Below are 23910 nucleotides of genomic sequence, written 5' to 3'. Positions count from 1 at the left end.
CGCCTGCCAATGCAGGGGACACGGGTTTGAGCCCTGGTCCGGGAAGATCCCACATGCCGCGGAGCAACTAAGCCCGTGCGCCACAACTACTGAGCCTGCGCTCTAGAGGCCACGAGCCACAACAACTGAGCCCGTGTGCTGCAACTACTGAAGCCCACGAGCCTAGGGCCCGTGCTTCGCAACAAAGAGAAGCCACCATAGTGAGAAGCCCGTGCACCGCAACGAAGAGTAGCCCCCGCTCGCCGCAACTAGAGAAAGCCCACACGCAGCAACAAAGACCCAATGCAGCCATAAATAAATAAATAAATAAACAACTAAATAAATAAACTAATTAATTAAAAAAAATAGATTGCATTCAGACTTACATCCCACTGAGATGAGAGCCCCAAACAACTCGTTACAGCTATAATATTCCCATAATCCCTGGTAAAGAAGAGAACTAATCTGAATGTGTATAAAAGATGCTTTAAGGTGTGTGTGTGTCTGTGCACGCGTGCACGCTCTCTCTATAAATATATATGTATATACATACATACACACACACCCAGTGTGTTTTTATATATAAAATAAATATGTAACATAAAAGTCTTTTACTTGCAAATTTTCAATTTATATAACCTCAGAGATAAATCCTAAATTCTGTTTCAAAGCACATATGCACCATTTCTCCCCATCACATCTGAAGTAAAGCCCATCATTTGAGTAAAACCATGTTGGTTTTAAAAAACAAATGGATTTATAGGCAGTCTCCCAGAATGTTAAATTTCTGCAAATTGAGTATCTGTAAAAGGAACTATGATTTCTACAGCAAAGCCAGGTTTATTCAAACAGGCATTATGAATAACTGAAGTAGTATCCAATGGGTCACCACAGATGACCCATTTTCAATGACCTAAAGGTCAGTATGCTATAACTAAAACTGTATAAAATAAAAATTCATCTTTGATTCAGAAGTCCCTTCTGGATATTACAAAACCTCAGGGATTCTTTTGAATGTATTGCTCTACAGAGCTGAGCTTTAGTTTCCTCCTCTGTAAAACAGTGACTGCAGTCATCCCTTCTGAGAGTTTATGACACGCCACCAGACTCTTAAGTTGATGAATACAGTGATGTCATTTCTGACTTCTGACTCTAGTATCCAAGTACCTGCCGCATTGTCTGGTTCACAGAAGAAACCTAGCAAATATGTGCTGAGATCAATTAATAGGCTACTTATGTTCACTGTTCTTTAGAGTTTTCTAACTGTTAGAAGTTGGTTCAGATCCTTTATGGACCACGTACTTAGAGGCACATTGATTAACAAACTGTAGCTAACTCCTGTTCTCTGGTTATGACAAATAGCCAAAAATCATGAACAGCAATCACGCCCGATTCCTGATTTCCATATATGCTTTTCATGGTAAAGGGTACCACCATCTAACCAGTTACACTGTACCATCCGGGACCCTAAGGGCCATTCCCAATACTTTTCTATCTATCTACCGTTATATACAACTTATCGTACAGTATTCAATAAATGGTAGCTGTTATTCTTACTTCCATTTTATAGATGAGGAAACTGATATGGAGGATTGTTAGATAATTGGTCCATGAGAATCCTAGTAAAGAAGATAAATAATATTGAATGAAACTTAACTGAAGCTAGAGGATCAAGGAAGGCTTTCCTGAGTCCGTAATTTTACACTGAGATGGGAAGGACAAATGGACATTAACTAGTTGATGGTGCTGTTGGAAATGTGGTCCAGGTAGAGGGAAGCACGTCTCAGAATGCATGATCTAAAACAGAACGCTTGGTGTGTCCTAGGAACTTGGCTTTGAATGATCCTTTCTATGGGCTAGGTACTAAATTGGTTACTTTACTTATATAATATTACTTAATCCTCAGAAAAATAGTAGATGCTATTACTTGCTAATTTTTAATTAGGAAATTAATGTTTAGAGGGGTATAATAGTACCTATTTTCCAGAACTGTTGTAAGTATTATTAAAATAATGGACATGAAATGTATTTTTTCAACTGCAAAACAGGATGTCCTCTTCCTTGTTATAGTATCATTACTATCATTAAAAATGCATTTATTGATTGTCAACTATGTGCTAGACACTGTCTAGGTATCTGAGATACAAGAGAAAAGAAAACATCTATGGTCTTTGCCCTCATGAACTTTATATGCAAGGAAGGCGAGAGGCAGTAATTAAAACAAAACAAAACCAAAAACTCCAAATGCATATAACATTTGACTGGGAGTGAAATCTAGGAAGACTTCCCTGAGGGAATCACAGGTGAGCTGAGATCTGAAGGATGAGTGAGAAGGTGTTCACTAGATAAAGCAGCACAGAAAGTGTAGTTGTTCCTCTGTGTCCGTGAGGGATTGGTTCCAGGACCTCCCACCAAAATCCAAGGATGCTCAAGCCCCTTATAAAGTGGTGTGGTATTTGCATATAACCTATGCACATTCTCCCACATACTTTAAATCACCTCGAGATTACTTACAATACCTAATACAATGGAAATGCTATGTAAATAGTTGCCTGCATGCAGCAAACTCAAGTTTTGCTTTTTGGAACTTTCTGGAATTTTTTTTCCGAATATTTTCCATCCACAGTTGGTTGAATCCAAGGATGTGGAACCTGTGGATATAGAGAACTGACTCTACTCTGCACACAAGGGCTGAAGGGGCAGACCTCTGTGGTAGGCGGAAGGGAGTATAGCTCATCAAGGGAAATCCTGGAACAACACGAGGCCTCAGTTAGTCTGTAGTTAGATCAGACAGGGCTTTTTTGGCCACATTAAGGAACCGTGATTTGACCCTAATGGTGATGCTTTCCCAGGAAGGGGGCATGATTAGATTGGTGTTTCCTAAAACTCATTCGGGCTGCTGTATGAAGAGTGAGTTATGAGAGTGTCTGAGGAGAAGCACTGACTCCAATAAGTAAGATATCCCCCCTGTGGAGTTTGGGGAGAATATATTTATGTATTCTTTCCTCTGTTCACTCATTCTTTAAGTTATTCTCCAAACGACATATAAAGAACAAACTGGATAGTTATCTTGGTGTTACATTACTATGCTATCCAGGGCCCTGATCTAACAGGTCACAAATCTGCTTTCACCTTCATTTACCCGGCTAGTTATTCATTCGTACATCGGCCCTTCAGTCCATCTGTCAATTTAAAATTTATTCAGCACCTAAGTATATATAAGGCACTGTTGTAGACACTGAAGATACAAAGATGAATACAGCATATGCCCTACCCTATGCTTTACTAACAGTCTAATGTGTGAGACGGATACGGAAACAATTTTAATACGACTAGATAAAGGCTAATGGATATGTTTACATAAAGGAAGGGCTGACTAGCTAGCATATAATGCTGCATCAAATGGACTTCTTTTACCAATATAAAAGAACAAGGAGCAAAATTCTATCTTAAACGACGTATATTGTAGATATTGGTCAATTGCCATTTGTTTTCCACATGTCGCCTATAGGCATTAGTGGGAAGAGGGATTGAAAAAAATGTAAATGTAATAAGAAATAAACATTCGTATATTTTAATGGAGAATTTGTAACTAATCAGCTGTGGCTGTTTTTATAATACAGCATTTATTGTTAAGTTTTTTGGGGATCAGAACAACAACGCAATATTATGTGCCTTTTAACATGGTTTATGTTACTAGACAGGAAGCGAAAATATTGAGCTATCAAGTTCAAAAATTCACGGTTGACACCAGAGAAGTATCATTAAAAATGAACTAGAAAATGTGGATGAAGAATCACGATCACCTATTCTGTCTGGTCTTCCCAACTTCAAAATAAACAAAGCTGGTTCTGTTTTGTTCTTCACTAATCCACCCCTCCTCAGAAGAGGAGGATTTTCCATGGTCATTGTAACCTGGATGTAACAACTAACCTGGTGATGGCTATTTTTGCACTCCTTTCATTTTCTTCTTTCCTTTGTCTTCCTGTGTAAGTGTCTAACATGGAAGAATTAGTGGTACACTATTTATTAGAATAAAAATACAGAATACTTGGAGGAAAGAAATACACGAAGGAGATTAAGAGGTACAAACTTCCAGTTGCAACATAAATGAGTCCTGGGTATGAAATGTACAGTGTGGGGAATATAGTCAATAAGTTGTAGTATCTTTGTATGGCAGCTTGTAACTAGACTTATTGTGGTGCTCATTTTTAAATGTACAGAAATATCGAATCACTATGTTGTGTAATAGGAACTAACATAATGTTATAGGTCAATTATACTTCAAAAACAAGCAAACAAACAAAGAAACTCATAGAAAAAGGGATCAGATTTGTGATTACCAGGGGCGAGGGGTAGGGGGAAGAGGTACTGGATGAACAATCAAAAGGTACAAACTTCCAGTTATAAGATAAATAAATTCTAGGAATATTATGTACAACATGATAAATATAATTAATGTGATTGTATATTATATAAAAGTTGTTGAGAGTAAATCCTAAGAGTTCTCATCACAAGAAAAAAAATTTTTTCTATTTCTTTAATTCTGTAGATGCTCACTAAATGTACTGTGATAATTATTTCACGATGTATGTAAGTCAAATCATTATGCTGTATACCTTAAACGTATACAGTGTTGTATGTCAATAATATCACAATAAAACTGGAAGGAAAAAATGAATGTGTGAGCAGATGGTATCTCCCGAAACTACGTGGGGTTCCCCTACTTAAGGTAAAAGTCCCATGATAACGCATGGACTGAGTTATTTAGCCAGCAACCACTGAAAGCAGTAAGGAGTTAGGAGCCTTCAGCAGCTTCTAGATCATCACTGACAAAAATGACTTAGGTAACTGCTAAAAGGAAAGAAGCATAAGTCATTTCATTTTAAGGAGGCTATCTTTATATATAATTTAAGTTAGTCTTAGGTTTAGAGCAGAATATAAATCTTTAATTTAATAGGAAAAATATTTTTGTGGTTATTTGCAGCATGCTCTTCCTACCCGCCAATAAGAAAGCACTTTTCTGCCTTACCTCCTCCTACCTCTCTCTTGCCTGCTTTGGACATATAAGTAGCATTAATCACTTTCCAGTAATGTCTTATTCCCTTGTATTATTGAAATCCAGATTATTCTCGGAAAAGAAGAGATGAAAAGGTAACTACTCCTTTTGGTTTAGGTGGTAAACTACTCGGCAGTACTTAGAGGTTTTATTTTCAAACTTGTATATTTGCAAACTCAGTAAATGTGATAGCCAACTTTTTTTTCTTTTTTATAATAGCTAAGAGTTGCTGATTACTGAACCATGTGCCAGTCAATGTGGCAAATCCTTTATATGTATAATCTTATTTAATTCTTTCAACATAATGCCATGCTGGAGTTAATATAATTATAACCATTTTATGGAATAGGAAACCTAATCTTGGTCTAAACCTACCATGACATAGCTAGTATATGGCAGGATTCAAACTTAACAGTAGAGTTAACTTCAAAGATGTACTCTACTCAGCCTTTTTCCTCTACATATTTTTACTACCCAGATTCACTGCCACATTAATTTGCTATATTATTATTATTAATTATAATTGCATTTTTTCATTTGACCATTCCTAAGTGTCAATCACGCGCGCCTCTGGAGGAAAAGCAAATCAAATTTTGTATGTCCCTCGAGGAGTTACAAAAAACTGGAAAAGGTATGGAGATGAGCACGTTGCAATTTCAAAACCCAAGAGCTATGTAGTAGTACACAGATTGTAGATAGGACCCCTCTGATTGCTGATATATATGAACATAAATAATGCTCAAAATGTGAGAGAAAGGCCCTCTTTCATTTGTGAGGCAGAATGGGGTTAAAAGTGGACTCTGGCGTGAGCCTGTCTGGGTACAAATCCTAGTCCTGCCCACTGTAGCTATATGGTCTTGGGAAAATCACATGCTGTAGTTTCTCCAACTTTAAAAAAAAGAAATAAAAGCAACACCTACTTTCTAGGGGGTTTTGTGAGGATTAATGTATCTATTGCTTAGAACAGCACCTAGCATGTAATTTTTAGTCATTATTGATATTAATATTCAAGGCTACTCGTTTTCTAGCTAGTTTTTATGTATTTATGAAGTTCGATTTTTCTTCCCTACACCACCATGTAGTACTTGTGTCTCAATGAACTTTATTTGCCTCATTGATTGATTGATTGACTGTTATTTGGGGGATGGGAGGGAGGGCTGTTTGTTTTCTCATGCTCTGGCCATTTTGATCCTTTCCTAGAGAATCTCGCTCATTTCTCTTTAGATATTCTCATTCAGTTTAAGAAACTAAGTCCTCTTCTTTATGTGCTGCAAGGTTACCACCCTTCTTGTCAGTCAGAGGATAATTTTCAGTCTGAAAAGAAAATCTTTTGGAGGAAGGAATAAAGCCAGGGAGTTGGGTATATGAGGATACAACTTTCTGGGGATATCTGCTTCACTCCTTCCTTGTATCAGGTCATGATAAAGTACTTTTGCTTTTCTGTTTCACATCCAGGTAACAGAGTTGATACCCACAGAGAGAGAAAGTGTCTCTCTTCCATTTTTCAACTTGTTATAGAAAATGTTAAGTAACGTGAGGTCCAGGAAAGATCCCTGCATAATATAACTTAATAGGATAACCAAAGTGGACACACACCATGGTAAACAGATTTAGAATAGCAGCTAGCCCTTGTTTATTTTTAAATAATGGTGTTAAGGTTTGTGGTTTCTGTACCTGGGTAGACATCAGAATCACCTGGTATGCTTGTTAAAAATATAGATCAATCTTTACTCTCCACCTCTCTCACCCTCTGTCTCATCCCCATGTCCAGTAATCTGCTTCATTAAATCGGAGGTAAGGCTTTGGAATCTGTATTTTTAATAGCATTGGGAATCACTGTCTAAGATGATTTATACTTGTATTCATAAGAAATTGACTTGATAATATAATAATAGTGAGTCTTCATTTTTTTCTAAACTGACATTGAAAACTATCTTAATTTAAAACAAGATCCAATTTCCCTAAACAGTCTTTTTTCCTGAGTCCTGATGAAGAGGGACTGGGAGAAAGGGTTAAGAAAATCAGTCATTTTTAACTTGTTAGATTTACAGAAGCAGAATTTTCAACCTGGAAGAGACACTAAAAACATACTCATATTTTTTTACTTTGTAGATACAGAAACGACTCTTTCAGTGTAATGAGGGGCTACAATGAGAATTCATAGATTCACAGACATCATGACTTCCCAAAGCAAGACAGTTAGCTAGAAAAAAATTCTTGATTTCCATCATGCTTCATGGTTGCTTCATTTCTTTAATAGTCACCCAAATGGATTAGATCTATTTCTCATTTTATGGCATTTAAGATTGGCATTTAAATACCCAGTGTATTTGTTTTTTAAAAACACAGGCATAGTAACTATATGCAGCATCCTTCTTATCAAATACCTCTTAGAAGCACATTTTGAGAATTAAATGGAATCTTACCTGTAAGAGGCACCTTGACATCAAGGCCATAGAATAAAGGCAAGAGAGAAGAACAAGAATAGAAACAGAAACTGCAGAAGAAAAAGAAGAAGATTATGTAAATCTGAATTTCTGTACTGCCATTCAGGTCGTACAAAACCTCAGCTTTTCCACTTTGCTCAAATCTGACCATTTCTCATATATACACCAAACACCTTTTATTTCAAAAAACCGTACCTTTTATTTATCCACTGGTAAAGCAATGCAATGAATAACTGGTGTTCAACTAACATCGACTGATGCATTTTAGAACTCTGAGAGGGTCTTAACAGGTAATCGGTCTAAGCTCCTAATTTTATAAGTAAGAAAAATAAGCACAGAGCAGTTAATCAGTAGTCTAATTGCATATAATCTGATGGTATAGTGAAGCCTAGAGGTTAGACCTTCCAAGTCTTACTCTATTACATGTTATTGTGTTTATTTTTAATGTGTGAGAGGGTAATTTAAAAAATTAAAAATGATCAAAGTGTACACAATCACTCAATGCTATCATTATTTGGTTAATGTGTTAGGTTTTAGGACTAAGGCAGAGCAGGAAGAATATTAGTCTGTAGGGTAAACATATGATCACTTATCCACAGTGGGGCACTCCTCAGAGGGAAATGGAATTGTATTAGTAATTACATCAGGGCAACAGGTATAACCTGGGTCTGTCCTGGTTGAGTGAGGATATGTGGTCCTCCTACTGGTATGAACTATGCTTATTCATCAGAGGTAACTTCACATAGTGAATGGATGCTGCAGCTCCAGGCTGTCATGCTTCTGAGATAGATTTCTCCTTATTTGACTCATAGAAGTTAAATGGAGTCTGATATTTCTCTCTTCACCAAGAACCTTCACCAGAGATGCAGATACTTGGATGGAAAACATGCTTGTGTAGCACTGGTAGAAAACCAACTGTATACTAATTATAAAATGTCATAGGTCAGATCAGTTTTTTCAAATACTGATTTCCTCGGTGATTTACAGAGTCATGAAGTCTTTTGCCTTGTTATCACACTTCAGGAGCCTTCTGTTGGTCATGACATTTTTGAATAGGGTCCTGTATGGCAGTCTCATATTGGGCATGTTATTTGCATATTTCCTTTAATGCCATACTTATAAGGCTCTTGCTTCACTGTGGCAAAATTGCATGAAAAAGTTATAAATATGGTGTGAAGAGCCATGTATTAGTGACTGGTCTAGTACTATGAAAAGCAGAAACTCTGTCCTTTGTTGTTTTTTTTTTCCATTCCTTGAAGATGGATAGTAATAGGATGGCACATGGAGCAGGAGTGGATGGAGGAGAGGAATGGAAGGCTTCCACTATTCCCATGAGGAGTTCAGGTGTCAGAGCTACCTCTCTGGGCATGAGGGGATGCCCATCACTTGATTTACAATGGCAGTCTAAATTCCATGCTATGAGGTAGGCAGGCTGTGGCACTTAGGGTCAGATACCTGACCTCTGGTCTTGATTTGCCATAGACTGGTTATATGATTTGGGGAAAGTTGTTTAATGTCTCTGAGCCTTTGTTTTATTATCTGTATAAAAGGGGAACATAATATCTGTGGTATTTTCTCAAGATAATTAATTATAATAATTATTATTTATTATAATAATTAGTAATTATAATTAATGATGATAATTCATCAAATGAGATGATGAACGTGGAAGTGCCTTGGATGGTGGAGAGCGGCACATGGGAAGCAATTTTGCTGTTTGTTTTTATCACCTGATTTATACTCACTGTGTGCATGGGAATTAGGAACAAAGCGGGAATACTGTATGTACCCTGAGAAGGTGTTCAAGTACTCCAGGGGAAAGAATGAAAACTATCCCTGACATAAGTGATCTTTAGCCTTTTTACTATGCTTGTGGATGAGCAGAATTGAGGTCAAGTGAATAGAAGGTACTTTATAAACCTCATCTGTCATTCGAACCTCTAATCAAAAACCAACTGGATTGTTCTTGAAGTGGCTTAGTTTAGTACTACATATGGAATATGCTGCTTTGATAGCTAAATAATTGTCATTTTCTGTTAAGTACGTTAACCTATTATCATAAATATTTAGGAAGTTCAGACCTGTAAAATGAAAAGTTCACACTTAATTTGGCTAGGGTGGTGACCTGACTAGATGTTAGAAAATTCCTTTATTTGTTTGTTTTTCCTCAGTTAAGTGGGGACTGAACTGAACGAAGTTTCTGGGGAAGAGCTGGCAGCTTCCTCCTTGAGCCACCCCAGGACTGTTTACGAATTAGCAGAGAGACTGACTAGGACCAAGGGTAGCCATTTAAATACGTGGAAAATGGAAGATAGCAGGTGTGTCCTTTGACAGCCAGGGAAACTGTGGACAACCCCTGCTTTCTATGGGCCTTTCTGCCAAACACTGGGAAATTAGATGCAGCTTTTCATTTACTACACTCTTACCCTGAAGAACTAAAGAGCACACTTTGGAAAAGAGGAAAATTCAAATTTAAAATTTTGTATAAGATGTGTAACTTTACATTTGGAAATTTTAAAAAATATACTTTAATTTGACTTATACTTTTTTAGTGTTTCCTAATTTTCATGTAAGTGACCTCATTTTTTTCCTCATGGAACCCATGAGAGGAGGTGAGGGTGAGTGTTCCCCTCCCTATTGAATAGATATGGCTTAGACACAGTGGGTAAAGTCACTTACCCAAGCTCAAATAAGTACATGAAGACCCAGCCTACATAAGAATCTAGGTGGCTGATTGTTTGGCTACTGGACCCTACCAGTGGCCTTTGAGCTCACATAGGGCAACTATAAAAGCCACTTGGGATGAACCAAATTCTAATCACTATCTCAGAAATGGCAGGTGGTTTGCTATTTGCTTCTTGGGTACCCATGAAAGATACTGCAGAACAACCATGCTTTTTCACAACACAGGGATTCAGGCTGCTACTTCCAGTCAATGAGACTGGAACTCCATAGAACACCTCTTGCCATCCCTGCTGTGTTCCTTGGCAGGGCGCCCCTGGCATCCTAGGCAGGGTAATTCTTTGTTATGCAAGACTGTTGAACTCACTGCAGCTAAGGAGCATCCCTGCGCTAGCCCTCTCCCTTCTCCCAGAACACACACATTTCCAAATGCCCTCTTTACCTCACCCCCACCCCTGCCAAAAGTGCTGGTTGACTTGGAAGAAGCAGTTCCTCTCTCAGACCACTGGGGAAGTGACATGAGGGCATAGTTTTCATGTGTCAATCTAAATTTCTGAATGTATTGAGGTGAAATTGCAGCACAAGGAGGAAAGGGCTTTTTATGAATAATGGGAAAGACTTTTTAAAAAAAGGACTAAAAAGATTTTAAAAAGGAAGAGGAACGTAGAGTAACAAAACTCAGAAGAAACTTTTGGCAAAGAAGTGAAGATGGGAAAGGGAAAACTGAGGAAAGAAAACATTTATAGAAAAGGACAGGAATCAACACAAAAGGCAAAAATGTAACTGAAGGCAGAAGCTTTGCTAGAATCCTGGTGCCTGACTACAGGCAGAGTTTACGTTTACTGTAACTATACCTGCCTACACAAGATACACAATAGCTGAGAAGAAAGAAAACACAGTGAGTGAAAACAATATTATTGTCTGATCTAAAAAATAAAGATTGAAATACATATTGAACTTCACATGTACCTTTTCTTCTAAGTCCTTTATCTGTCTTTTCTGGATGTCTGTTTTATCTTCTAAGTCACGAATTCTCTGAAAAAAAAAGGGGAGGGAAAAAGAAGCTTTTCAGTCTGTTAAGTTAAACAAGAAGATCATTCACCAACCTAAAACACAGAACTTTCTATAAAAACATAGCATCTGGAAATGTCACATATACATTTTTCTATACCCAGAGGGTTATTGCATGTTTCAAAAATTACCCATACTCAGAGTGAAAATCATTGTCATTGATTATGTTTTAAAAATATTTGCCATCCCTTTCTCTTCTGGGTCAATCTATCCCTGAAGACCCTTTCCCTGTGAGAGAGGTATGATTCTCACCCCACTGTCCTTGGGCTTGGTCAGGAGACCTGTTTTGGCCAGTGGAACGTGAGTGGGAGTGAGATGTGGGAAAGCCACATCCTTGTAGAGACAGCTGTGTGTCCCAGAACTAGAGAGCAAGAAACAAATTTTGTTGTAAACTATTTGATTAAGGTTTTTGGTTGTTCATTACCTCATTAAAAAATGGCTAAAACTGGCTCACACAAAGGCAACTATCCCATCGGTTTCTGGTCTACCTTTTTTTTCCAACCTTATTTCAAATCTGTTTCAGGGTGGAATTTCCTCAAGAAACAGGACTGACCAATTTTCACAAAACAAGGTAGCGATTCCACTTCAAAAAAATTCAAAAGAAGGAACTAATAAACTAGGGGGAAAAAAAAACCCAAACATAACAAGAATAACACAAGTAATCCTGAAGACAAAAAAGTTCCAGAACTGTCTTTGAAATTACCTGTAAACTATAACAAAATTCCAGTAAATAGCACAGATTTGAAATCGACATTACATAGACAATAATTTATAAGTGAAAAGAGTCTTCAAATTTCCTTCTGGCAATCTAAAGGCCTTGTATGTTCATGGTACAGGGTTACACAGGGCAAGCTTGTAATTTAATGCCTCTTTTGGGAATAATTAGAAAATGGAGAACTGGAGTCTAAGAAGAAAACAATGGAAGCTAAACAACGTGATACTATAGAAGGAGAGGTTTTACAATGCAATGTGGGGAGACAAAAGGGAAGCTAGAACAAAGAACAGTTGAACTTGGAAATCATATCTTCCTCTCTCTAAAGTGGTTCTCAACTGGGGGTGATTTTGCACCCCAGTTGACATCTGGCAATGTCTGGACATTTAAAAAAGTTAGTTAATTTATTTTAAAGTGTAATATTCAGTGGTTTTAGTATATTCACAAAGTTGTGCAACCATTACCACTATCTAATTTCTGGACAGTTTTGAATCACATGTGATCACTGGTCACAACTGGGGGAAGGGGTGCAACTAGCACCTAAGGGGTAGAGGCCAAAGATGCTGCTAAACATCCTGCAGTATATAGATCAGTCTCCACCCCCCCATAAAGAATCATCAGGCCCAAAATGTCAGTAGTGCAGAGACTGAGAAATCCTGCTTTAAAGGAAAGAGGGTGAGGTTTGTACAGGAGAGGAGGGTGTGTTTTGTCAGAAGGATCATGAAATTATGTGACAATGAATGCTGATGTGTGTGACAGTGAATGATAAATGTGTGTGATGTGTGTGCTTGTATTTCCATAGTGCTGCTTATGCTCCAAAGCTACACAGTGAAAGAATAAATTTGCTAGCTACTTCTACCTTGAGTGTGCGAGAACTTCCTTCATATGTCTGCTGGATGTAGAGGCAAGCACTACACCAATAAAATCATGAGATTACTATGGCATCTATTCAGCCACCAAGCCTGTGCTTGTTGGGCACCTTCTTACATGTTCAGGACTGTGCTGGATGTGATGGAGAATACAGGCAAGGTATCAATTAGTTCCTGATTTCAAAGAACTATCACATCCAGATGGGGAGAAAAAATGTAAAACACAGGGAAAAACAGATTAAGCAGAGAAAGTAAACAATGGCGAAACTATGCACAACTTCATCGCCAATCTCTAATACCCAGTACAGTGTTTAGCACAAAGAAGCTGCGTATACATATTTATTCAATGAGTTAGGTAAGCTACATTGTGTGCTGTGGGCTTTATGTCTTTTTCCTTCCCATCTGCTTGCCAGCCTGCCATCCAGTCTCACAGTAAACTCTATGGAGTCCAGAACAGACCCCTTTTCTACGACTTTTTGTCTCTACTGCTACTAAGGACAGCAAGTCCCCCATCATGACTGTGTGAGAGGTTACTGCCGGCTCTTCCTGCTTCTAATCTTGTGCATCCTACATCCACCTATAGCAGCCAGTGTGAACTCTTAGAATATGAAATGATCACGGCAGTCCTTGAGTTTTAAGGGGGAGAGGAAGAGGGAAAGGAGAGTTAGCCAAGTTGCTCTCAGAATAAAACCCAAACTCCTTCAAGGCCCAGCATGATCTTGGCCTGTCTTACCTCTCCAGATTCATCTCATAACAACATTCCCGTGGCTCCATGTGCCCCTGCCATACTGGCCTTCTCTCTGCTACTTAAATATTCCAAACATTCCCATGATACAGACTTAGGCCCTGCTGACCCTAACTTCTGGGACACCTTGCCAAAATCTTTGTGTGGCTGATTTCTTGGGATTTCGACATTTTCAGAGAGGCTTGCTCTGATCAGCCAGTTTAGAGTGGCTAATCCTACTCCCAAACTCACTCTCATTCTCTCCCTCTCCCTCCCTCCCCCCCCTCACATACACACACATCTTCAGAGCACTTATTGCCACTCTCTGAAATTGCCTTGGCTATTGCTCATTTGCGTTGTCGCTTTTTCCCTCTTCATCGGGAGGATACATGAGAACAATGACCTTTATGTCTTTGTCCACCATCACATTCCCAGCACCCAGCACAAGCAGGCCCTCAATAAATGGTTCTGAATGAGTGTATAAAAAGGGTATGGAATGTCGAGTTTTTCAGTAGTATGTAGCTCATTGTCTTCATCAGGGAGAGCATTCTGAAGAGGTGGATCTAAACTGAAAAATGAGAAGATTCGATAAGTGCAGCAGACTCTGAACGACATTTTGGGGTGAGCAGTCAGGAAAACAAAGGCTTGGAGGTGGGAAATCATGGCCTAAGGGGTACGGGAAGAGTTCTGCATGAACAGAGAGGAAGGTAAGCTATGAAGATTGTCTCAAATCTGGGTTTTAGGAGAGGAGTAGCCAGCTACTGAAGGACCTGGAGATAGCACGACTAGACTCAACTGGACATTGGGATCATGGAGGCTTTTGAGGAAGAATATGATATCAGAAAAGGGGAGAAGGACAAGGAAGACCCCAGGGTTTTCAGCTTGAGTGCTTTGACATACGGTAGTTCTACTAACCAAGACAGGCAGATGGGGAGAGAAGGGAGAAGTAAGGATAAGAATGTGTGTTTAGGTATGTTTCATATGAGTTCACTCTAAAACATTCAAACAGAAATGTCTAATAAGTGGTTAGTGATACGCTCTAGAATTTAGACTGCATTATAAACTTATATATGACAAATCCTGGCCAATGCCTTCTGGAATAATTCTCTCAAATCTCAAAGCTACTGATTGAAAGGAAAGTAAGAAATAACTGGAAAGGCATATTCTAATGAACATGTATTTGGGAGACAGAAAATGTCAATGAAACTCTCTGAGGCTTAGAAAGATAATGTACTTAACAGTTCAGACTGGGTAACTTAAAACAAAACAAACAGAACCATCTCTTTTGGGAGTGAAGTACCTTAGCTGACTGAAGAGACACAAAAGCATTGACAAGGCTTTAATCATAAAAAAATTTAGATAACTATTTGTCCATCTTAAAAATAAACACTTCTGTGGTTCTATGACACACCTCCTTCTTTGCTGAAATTAATTAAATGCTATTGCAGCCTAAGAAATTTACGCAGAGGACATGTTCATTCCCTTATAGAAGGAAAGAATGCCTGCATTAATGCAATAATACCATACAGTCTATTACTGAAAGCTTTAAAACTCTCTTCAGAGTCAAAATCCAAACCTTTATGATGGAATCTCAAGAACCAGTGAAACAAACATGCATGTGTTTATCATCTCTGGGACAAAATGGCTTCAGAGTTCCCTGTTAACTTGGGTAATTTGTTAGCCTGTAAAGATCCACAAAAAATAACCCCTGTTCCTTTTCTACTCACCTTGATCTCTAATGACCACATGATTCTTACCTCCTGTATAGCCCATCTGGATTTCGTACCAGTTGCTTATTTCAGCTTATGAGTACCGAATACCCTAGCCTGGAACTTTCAATTCTGGAATTATTACAGAATCTGCTTCTTGACCAGGACCCTAGTCTTTGCCTGTCAATCTATGACATGAACAAATAGTTGGAATTAAGAATTTTGGCTGTAAGTTAATATTGGGTGTTTATTTTGAGCCTTGCTGGTCTAGATAAATCATATAAATTATAGATGACTCAAGCTGTAGAAGACAGTATAGTGCAATGTTTATGTGCACTGGCCTTGGAGTCAGGCCGATCCGGGTGGTAATTCTGGCTCTGTTGCTTACTATCTGTCATCTTGGGCCAATCACCTAAGCACTCTTTTCTTCAGTATCATGATCTCTTAAGCTGGGATAATAAGAATACTTACAGTAGTGGGCTATTGCCAAGATTAAATGAAATGATGGAAGTAGAGCCCTTAGTTTAGTTCCTGACCTATAGCACATGCCAGTAACTAAGAGGCAGCTTCCATGCTTTGTTGCTGTTGCTGTTTATTCTGGGAATAAAGAGAAAGGTCCTTGTTCCCTTTTACCCTCTTCGGATTATTTGATCAGGCTAGGTTATGGACTAGGATGAGTAACAGCAGGGAAGCATTATCTGTGTCCTGGACTGAGTCCCAGAGAGTCCCTTCCCAGCATAAGGGACATAATCAGGCTCCATGAGATTCAAGGGGTGTCTCATGACAAAGTAGTCGCAAAAACAGTAGCATGACACAGTGCTTCTGAAGTGCCAATTTTCTTCAGATTAATTCATTATAAAACCATCGTCCTGTTTCTGAGTGTAGGTGGGAAACAATAGTTATTTATTTTACTCTTTGAAAATAGCTTCTAGCTCCCAGGCTTCTCCATACTCATACTCAACACTATGTACTGAGCACTTGGTCCCATCGTCTTAGTACCACCCAACACAGTTGTAGTGACTACATCCTCACCTGATGGGCTTGCTGTAAGAGCTCCATTCTCTCCTGTAGAATCTGACAGTCGTACTCTCTGCTCTTCCTCAGCATCTGCCGCCGTAACTTTTCCACTGCTGTCCTCAGCTCCTCTTGCTGTTTTTCAGTTAATAATTCACCAAACTTGATAACAGTTTCTTGCTGCAGAGCATTGTACAAAGTCGCTTCTAGTTCCTGGATTCTCTGGTAAATAGAATTAGAAAACCTTGGAATTTAGCATCTTACGTGTGGTGTGTGAATGTACACGTGTGTGTACATGTGGAGGGATGTATTATTTTAGTCTCACAGGATCCTAGCAACAAAATAAATTTCAAAGCTTATCCAGCTTAGGGACTATCCTGATGGTGCAGTGGTTAAGAATCTGTCTGTCAGTGCAGGAGACAAGGGTTTGATCCCTGGTCTGGGAAGATCCCACATGCCGAAGAGCAACTAAGCCCGTGAGCCACAACTACTGAGCCTGCACTCTGGAGCCTGCGCACCACAACTACTGAGCCCATGCACTACAACTACTGAAGCCCGCACTCCCAGAGCCTGTGCTCTGCAACAAGAGAAGCCATTGCAATGAGAAGCCCACACACTGGGACTTCCCTGGTGGCGCAGTGGTTAAGAATCTGCCTGCCAGTGCAGGGGACACGGGCTCGAGCCCTGGTCCGGGAAGGTCCCACATGCCACAGAGCAACTAAGCTCATGCGCCAGAACTACTGAGCCTGCGCTCTAGAGCCCACGAGCCACAACTGCTGAGCCTGTGTGCCACAACTACTGAAGCCTGCTTGCCTAGAGCCTGTGCTCCGCAACAAGAGAAGCCACCGCAATGAGAAGCCCACGCACCGCAACGAAGAATAGCCCCCGCTCGCCACAACTAGAGAAAGCCCGCACGCAGCAATGGAGACTCAACGCAGCCAAAAATAAGTAAATAAAATAAATAAATTTATATATAAAAAAAAGAAGCCCGCACACCGCAACGAAGGGTAGCCCCCCACTCGCCACAACTAGAGAAAGCCCGCGTGCCAAAATGAAGACCCAACTCAGCCAAAAATAAATAATTAAAAAAAAAAAAGCTTCTCCAGCTTAAATATCCTTTTGATGATCCCCTTTATAAGATGCCATAAGGATCATCTAGCCAATACGTGAACTACTCTGATGATGGAGAATTTGTTCTTTTTCTTGGGATCCTGTCCATTTCACATACTTTTCATTTTTAGGACGTCCTTACTTTGTTATAATAACTGTATATCCTTCTATTATCAAATGTAGCTGAAAATAAGTTTGTTCTCTCTTTCATTTGACAGATATTTAAAGACATCTATCGTGGTGGCCATATTTTTAGAAATAAGCATTGAAAAGTGGTCCAAGTTGGAATAAAATACTTGAAATTGGAGATATTTCACACACACAATGCCACCTCTCTTCCACATGATACACCTCTGAAGATGGCTTTATAGTCTCCATTTTTTTCTTATAAAAATAAAAATTGAGGGCCTCCCTGGTGGCGCAGTGGTTGAGAGTCCGCCTGCCGATGCAGGGGATACGGGTTCGTGCCCCGGTCTGGGAGGATCCCATATGCCGTGGAGCGGCTAGGCCCGTGAGCCATGGCCACTGGGCCTGCGCATCCGGAGCCTGTGCTCCACAACGGGAGAGGCCACAATGGTGAGAGGCCCGCGTACCGCAAAAAGAAAAAAATAAAAAATAAAAAATAAAAAATAAAAAAATTGAGAAATATAGCCTAGAGTCTTTGGAATTGGTCTGTTTTTTAATACTCTGAGATTTATAGTTGCTCTAGCTATAAAATGCTTCCTTGAGGCTTTTCTTTTTTAGATGAAGAGCCTACTGCTTCTTACATCCCAGTTTTCTTTTCTTTCACATGCTTCAGATACAGTTACCAAAATCTATCATCTTATCCCCTGTGACTCTGACATAGGTGAAAGGACACGCCCTGGTGAGGGATGTTCTCCAAGCTCCTGTCCTGGACTAAGCAGTTCTCATCTCTTAAAAGTTAAATATATTAATAATTATCTGAATGAGTCTTCAGTCCTGGAACACACACACATGCAGTTTAATCTTACCGTGTGTAGGTAGAGAAGGCAAGGCTAAAAGGATAGGAAGGGAGGGAAAAATTACCTCCTTCTTTATTCTCTAATCAGCGGCCAATACTCATCCTCTCCTTTCCCCATCAGTCAGTGCTCAGAATCTCTGATTCATCTTGGGTGGGGAGTACTAATTCATCTTTGTTATAAGCAGGGGCTAAGGGCTTCACTCTTTCCCAAAAGTGACTCAGGCTGCTTCCAGGAAAGCATTATGAAAACCTCTACTAGCAACTCCTCGGAATGTTACTCTTTTTCTCTTGAGTCATTACAGTGTATTATGGTGGGGGGCAGGGCGGTGTCCACATGGAGAGAAGAAGTGCAAGCTGTAGTCCAATATTAGGAATGATGCTTTATGAATTTGGTTCAGGGGAGTGGATCAAATGTGCTCCTCCGTCAGCACAATCTTCTGGAGGAGAGAAAAAGGCACAGCCCATTTCCCCATATATTCTTTTTTTTTAAATTTTTTTAATTTTATTTATTTTTTATACAGCAGGTTCTTATTAGTTATCCATTTTATACATACCCATATATTCTTACTGTGGCTGGATGACGGTAGTTAAGGCCACAACATCTGGAGTCAGATCTAAACACTACCTACTTGTGTACCAAGCTGGGCCAAGTTCTTTCTCTCTCTAAGCCTTCGTTTTCTCATATGTAATATATAAATAATAATATTCCCTATACCTCTTAGGGTTGTTGTCAGAAATAAATGAATTAAAAATATGTATCACATTAAATACATCGTTATTCTATCCCTAGATTTGATTTAATAAAATCAGATTTGATTTAATAAAATTTCTCTTTAATCTACATTGCCATCCAATCTGTTGTTCATTTAAATATTATTTAACAACACAATTCAATTTTTAAAAAAATGAAGTATAATGAAATATTTATTAACTATTATAAGAGTATTGTAACAGCAAAGAACTAGAGATATATTTGTTCTAGAATGAGAACTGGAAACCTCTGAATAAATGAGCTGCACGTTGTGGTCTATTCAAATACATGACATGACAAATTACACAGGATGCTTTACTCCAGAGCATGTAATTGTAAACACTTGGAGTGTCTCCAATGCTTGTTGTACCTACCATATATGCTTGGTCGAGAGCTTGTTTCCTGTAGTCTAGTTCTTCTTCCAGGTAGCCTTTGATTTTGCAGAATTGTTCCTAGAAAAAAGGGCCACATTAATAGATAGAAAGAGTCAGCTTAATGAGAAAGTGATATATAAATTGTATTGATTAGTGTTTTCTCTAATTCCACTGTAAGACAAATCACTAGTATTTGTAGGGTCACAGATTTTGTCTTTTAGGGAAATAGTTCAACTTTTATAGTTTCACACAGGGAATGTACAAATCAATGGAAAGAAGAAAAAATATATAGCAAACAATCCACATGGAATGACTTAAAAGATTTTTATACCAATTTAAGAGTATGTCATTAAGGATAGATTTTTGTTTGTTTGGTTGGTTTTTTGGTCTCACTGCACGACATGCGGGATCTTAGTTCCCCGACCAGGGATCGAACACACGCCCCCTGCAGTGGAAGCATGGAGTCTTAACCACTGGACCGCCAGGTAAGTCCCTAAGGGTAGATTTCTGACAAGATAAATGCTATAGATGCTAACTAATAAGTATATCTGTGTAAATATACTGGGATAGTATATTTTTGTTAGAATGTTATGAAATGTAATAGAGCAAAGTTGTATAATAAAAAACAATTTATTCAAACTCATCTGTGTATCATTAGCAAACACAAAGATAATTTAGAGAGTGGGCACGAAGTTAACCACACATATTGCTCTATCCATATACCAACTAACTGACCAATTTATCCATCTGCCTGTCTTGCTAAGACTTATGAAGGGGTGGTGGAGGCAGGGAGTTGGGGGTGGGCATCTGCTTTAAGAAGAGCCATGGGGGACTTCCCTGGTGGTCCAGTGGTTGGGCTCTGTGCTCTCACTGTAGGGGGCATGGGTTTGATCCCTGGTCAGGGAACTTGGACCCTGGTGCGGCCTAAATAAATAAATAGATAAATAAATAAATAAATAAATAAATAAATAAATAAAATAGAGTCATGGGAAGGGGGAAATGGGAATTGTCGTTTCATGGGTATAGAGTTTTAGGTTTGCAAAATGAAAAAGTTCTGGAGATGTGTTGCACAACAAGGTAAACGTACTTGACACTACCAAACGGTACACAAAAAAATTGTTAGGATGGCAAATTGCATGCTGTATGTTTTTTGTACAATTTAAAATAAATTTTATTTTAAAAAGAAAGAAAAAAAAAAGAGTGTGGAGGCAATTCCACCCACAGTGCCACTTAATGAGTGAGTGTCTGCTCTTGCTGCAAAGCCAGAGTGAGCTGGGAAACGTCAATCTGATGTTCCCTTGCTTGCCCTCAGTTTCTGTGTGGTTCTCATGTTGTGAGCATCTTGCCATTGGCATTAAAAAATGTATCTTTGTATAGAACATAGCGCCAAGCACAAGTCAATTCTTTCTCTGTATGCTTAACGAGGAACAAGGACCTCGTCCAACACTGAAGGTAAACTTGATTGCGTCAACTTTTGAGAGAGGATATGTCTGCATGCGATTTTGCTAGTGACATTCCTAATTACCTCTGAGCTCCAGTGCCTGGAACAGTGTAACAAGCTGATTGCTTAATTAATATTTGTGCATTTAAAGAGTTCAAGGGTTTTTTTTTTTTTTTTTTTTTTGGCGGTACGCGGGCCTCTCACTGTTGTGGCCTCTCCCGTTGCGGAGCACAGGCTCCGGACGCGCAGGCTCAGCGGCCATGGCTCACGGCCCAGCCGCTCCGCGGCATGTGGGATCTTCCCGGACCGGGGCACAAACCCGTGTCCCCTGCATCGGCAGGCGGACTCTCAACCACTGCGCCACCAGGGAAGCCCCAAGGGTATTTTGAATATAAACAGTTCTTGTTATATGTTTTGACTTTACAGCCTAACCTGTTGGTAAAATGTAAGTCCTGTGTAAAATATGGGCAAATGATTTGTAAGCTGTCACATGCTATATAAATTCAACTTGTTGTTCTTACTATAGGATTCCCTAACCTGATAGGAATCACTACCTGGTTTTTAGTAATAATGATAACAGTAATGACAGTACTGTTATAAAAGTCTATGTATTGCTGTAAGTTAAAAATGACCAATTCCCAGGCTTGGGGATTTAAAAAAAAAAAGCTAATAGTGGCAAACTACACACAACATAAAATTTGTAATTGTAACCATTTTTAAGTAGTGTTAAGTATATTCACAGATCAGAAAGTTTCACAGAAAAAAGTTTCACAGGAACTTTCTTATCTTCAGTAGTGTTAAGTATATTCACAGTGTTAGGAGACCAATCTCCAGAACTCTTTTCATCTTGCAAAACTGAAACTCTACCTATTAAACAATAACTCCCCATTTCCTCCTCTTAGCTCCTGAGAACCATCATTTTGCTTTCTGTTTCTATGAATATGACTACTGTAGGTACCCTATATTAGTAGAATGATACAGTATTTGTCTTTTCGTGACTGGCTTATTTCATTTAGCATAATGTCCTCAAAGTTCATCCATGTCATAGCATGTGTTATAATGTCCTTACTCTTTAAAGGCTGAATAATATTCCATAGATGGATATACCACATTTTGCTTAGCCATTGACAAGGCACTTGGGTTGCTTCCATGTTTAAGCTATAGAAAATAATGCTGCTTTGAACACAGGTGTACAAATCTCTCTTCAAGAGCCTGCTTTCAGTTATTTTGGGTGTACTCCCAGAAGTGGTGTTGCTGTATCATATGGTAATTCTATTTTGAATTTTTTGAGCAACCACTAACCATACGGTTTTCCATAGCAGCTGCACCATTTTACATTCCCACCGACATTGCACAGGGTTCCAGTTTCTCCACATCTTCATCATCACTTGTTATTTTCTGTTTTTTGTTGGGTTTTTTTTTGATAGTAGCCATCTTAATGGGAGTGAGGTGGCTTGGGGATTTTTAATACCAAAGTTACACCCATCATTTCTGTAAATTTGGTGGAAAAATTATTTAGCCTAAGAAAGAAAACACCTAACTGGATTTTATTCAGCATTAGTTCTGGAAATACTACAAAATTATAACATGATATTTCTGGAGGCTATAACTTGAAATTGTGGGGTACTTCTGGGCATTCTGTTTCACAGTCTATACGCAAAATAGTGGCAAGGCTACAAACTTCCATCCGTGCCAGATACAACTGCTAGAAAACAGTTGTTTTCCATTTGTCTTGTCAATTTTTCTTTTGTTTTCTGACATCTCATTTTTACTCACCATGTCACTTTCCAATTCCATCATTTTCTGGTGCAGGGCAGCCTCTGCTCCTTCAATTTGCTGGATCCACTAAGGGGTAAACCAGACACAAGTGTTTGACATGATTGCTTGACATGGTGTAAATGGTGCTGCCTCCTGAGCTGCTTAGTCTCTTCCCCTTATATCTCAGGAAGCAGACTAAGAATTGGAGTGAAAACTTGGTACATTTTAACTCTTAGCTCAGAAAGAAGTTTATAAATTTCCACTCATTCATTCATTCTTCATTCAGCGAAAGCCTTCATTGATATCTACCATGTGTGAGGCAATGTGCTAGGTACTAGGGCTGTGATGGTGAATAAGGCCAACACATGTTTTGCCCTCATTGGAGGACACTATGGGAGGCTTTCTTGGAAACGACAATTGCACTGGGTGTAAGGAATGAGTCAGAGATGACTAAGCAAAGGTGAGGGGCAAGTTCCAAGCAGAAGGTATGTCTAATTCTCCATGATTGGAGGGAGCATGATGAAAGAAAGAAGGCCAGATGAGACTGGAAAAATGGCATTTTTTTCAGTATATGACACTGATTACAGCTAAATGTTGAGGAATCATTTTTGTTGAGTGGAGACAAATTTTAAATCACACAGAAAGAACTTATCTTTCCTAACACTTAATATATATCGTTCTGTTAGATGGTGTTGATATTAGCACAGATCAAGACCCTGAATGAATTTAGACTTTGAATAATATAGTGTGAGCCTGCCACATATATGGTTTCAGAGAATAAATTGTTATAATGGGTCTCCATCAAGTTAACCATAAGCTTATCCCTCAGGGAGGCAATTGGGCAAATAATTAACTGTGTGGGTTCTAGAGGCTGACTACCTTGGGTCTAATCCCAATCCTAGCTTTTCATGGCTATGTGGCCTTGAAATGTTACCTGGTTTCTCTAAGCCTCAACTTTCTTATCTGTGAAATGGGATTAATAATAATGTAAAGATTAAAGGATGTAATTAACCTCAGGTCCTACTGACAGTGTACTGCACGTACTAGGTAACCAATACATTCTAGTTTTTGGTTAACATTCATTTTTGTACTTCCACACTGTTAGAAATTTGCCTCAGGCTTCCCTGGTGGCGCAATGGTTGAGAGTCTGCCTGCCGATGCAGGGGACATGGGTTCATGCCCTGGTCCAGGAAGATCCCACATGCTGCGGAGCGGCTAGGCCCGTGAG

General features: G+C 39.1%; 1 protein-coding gene across 2 annotated transcripts in view; it reads right to left on the bottom strand.

The window, feature by feature from the left end:
* Window positions 1-23910, bottom strand: part of JAKMIP2 (janus kinase and microtubule interacting protein 2) — a 163041-nt gene that overhangs the window by 3408 nt on the left and 135723 nt on the right. For both annotated transcript variants that reach the window (XM_082623987.1, XM_082623988.1), the window contains 4 exons: window positions 22701-22769; window positions 19484-19561; window positions 16285-16488; window positions 11137-11202 (listed from right to left, as the gene is read on the bottom strand). In XM_082623987.1, coding sequence (XP_082480113.1) covers window positions 11137-11202; window positions 16285-16488; window positions 19484-19561; window positions 22701-22769 — 417 coding nt within the window. The remainder of the gene's footprint in view (window positions 1-11136; window positions 11203-16284; window positions 16489-19483; window positions 19562-22700; window positions 22770-23910) is intronic.

Source organism: Mesoplodon mirus (assembly GCF_964341445.2).
Source record: "Mesoplodon mirus genome assembly, chromosome: 5".
NCBI lineage: Eukaryota > Metazoa > Chordata > Mammalia > Artiodactyla > Ziphiidae > Mesoplodon > Mesoplodon mirus.
The sequence above is the reverse complement of the archived record's forward strand: the minus strand, read 5'-3'. Positions and strand labels throughout refer to the sequence as shown.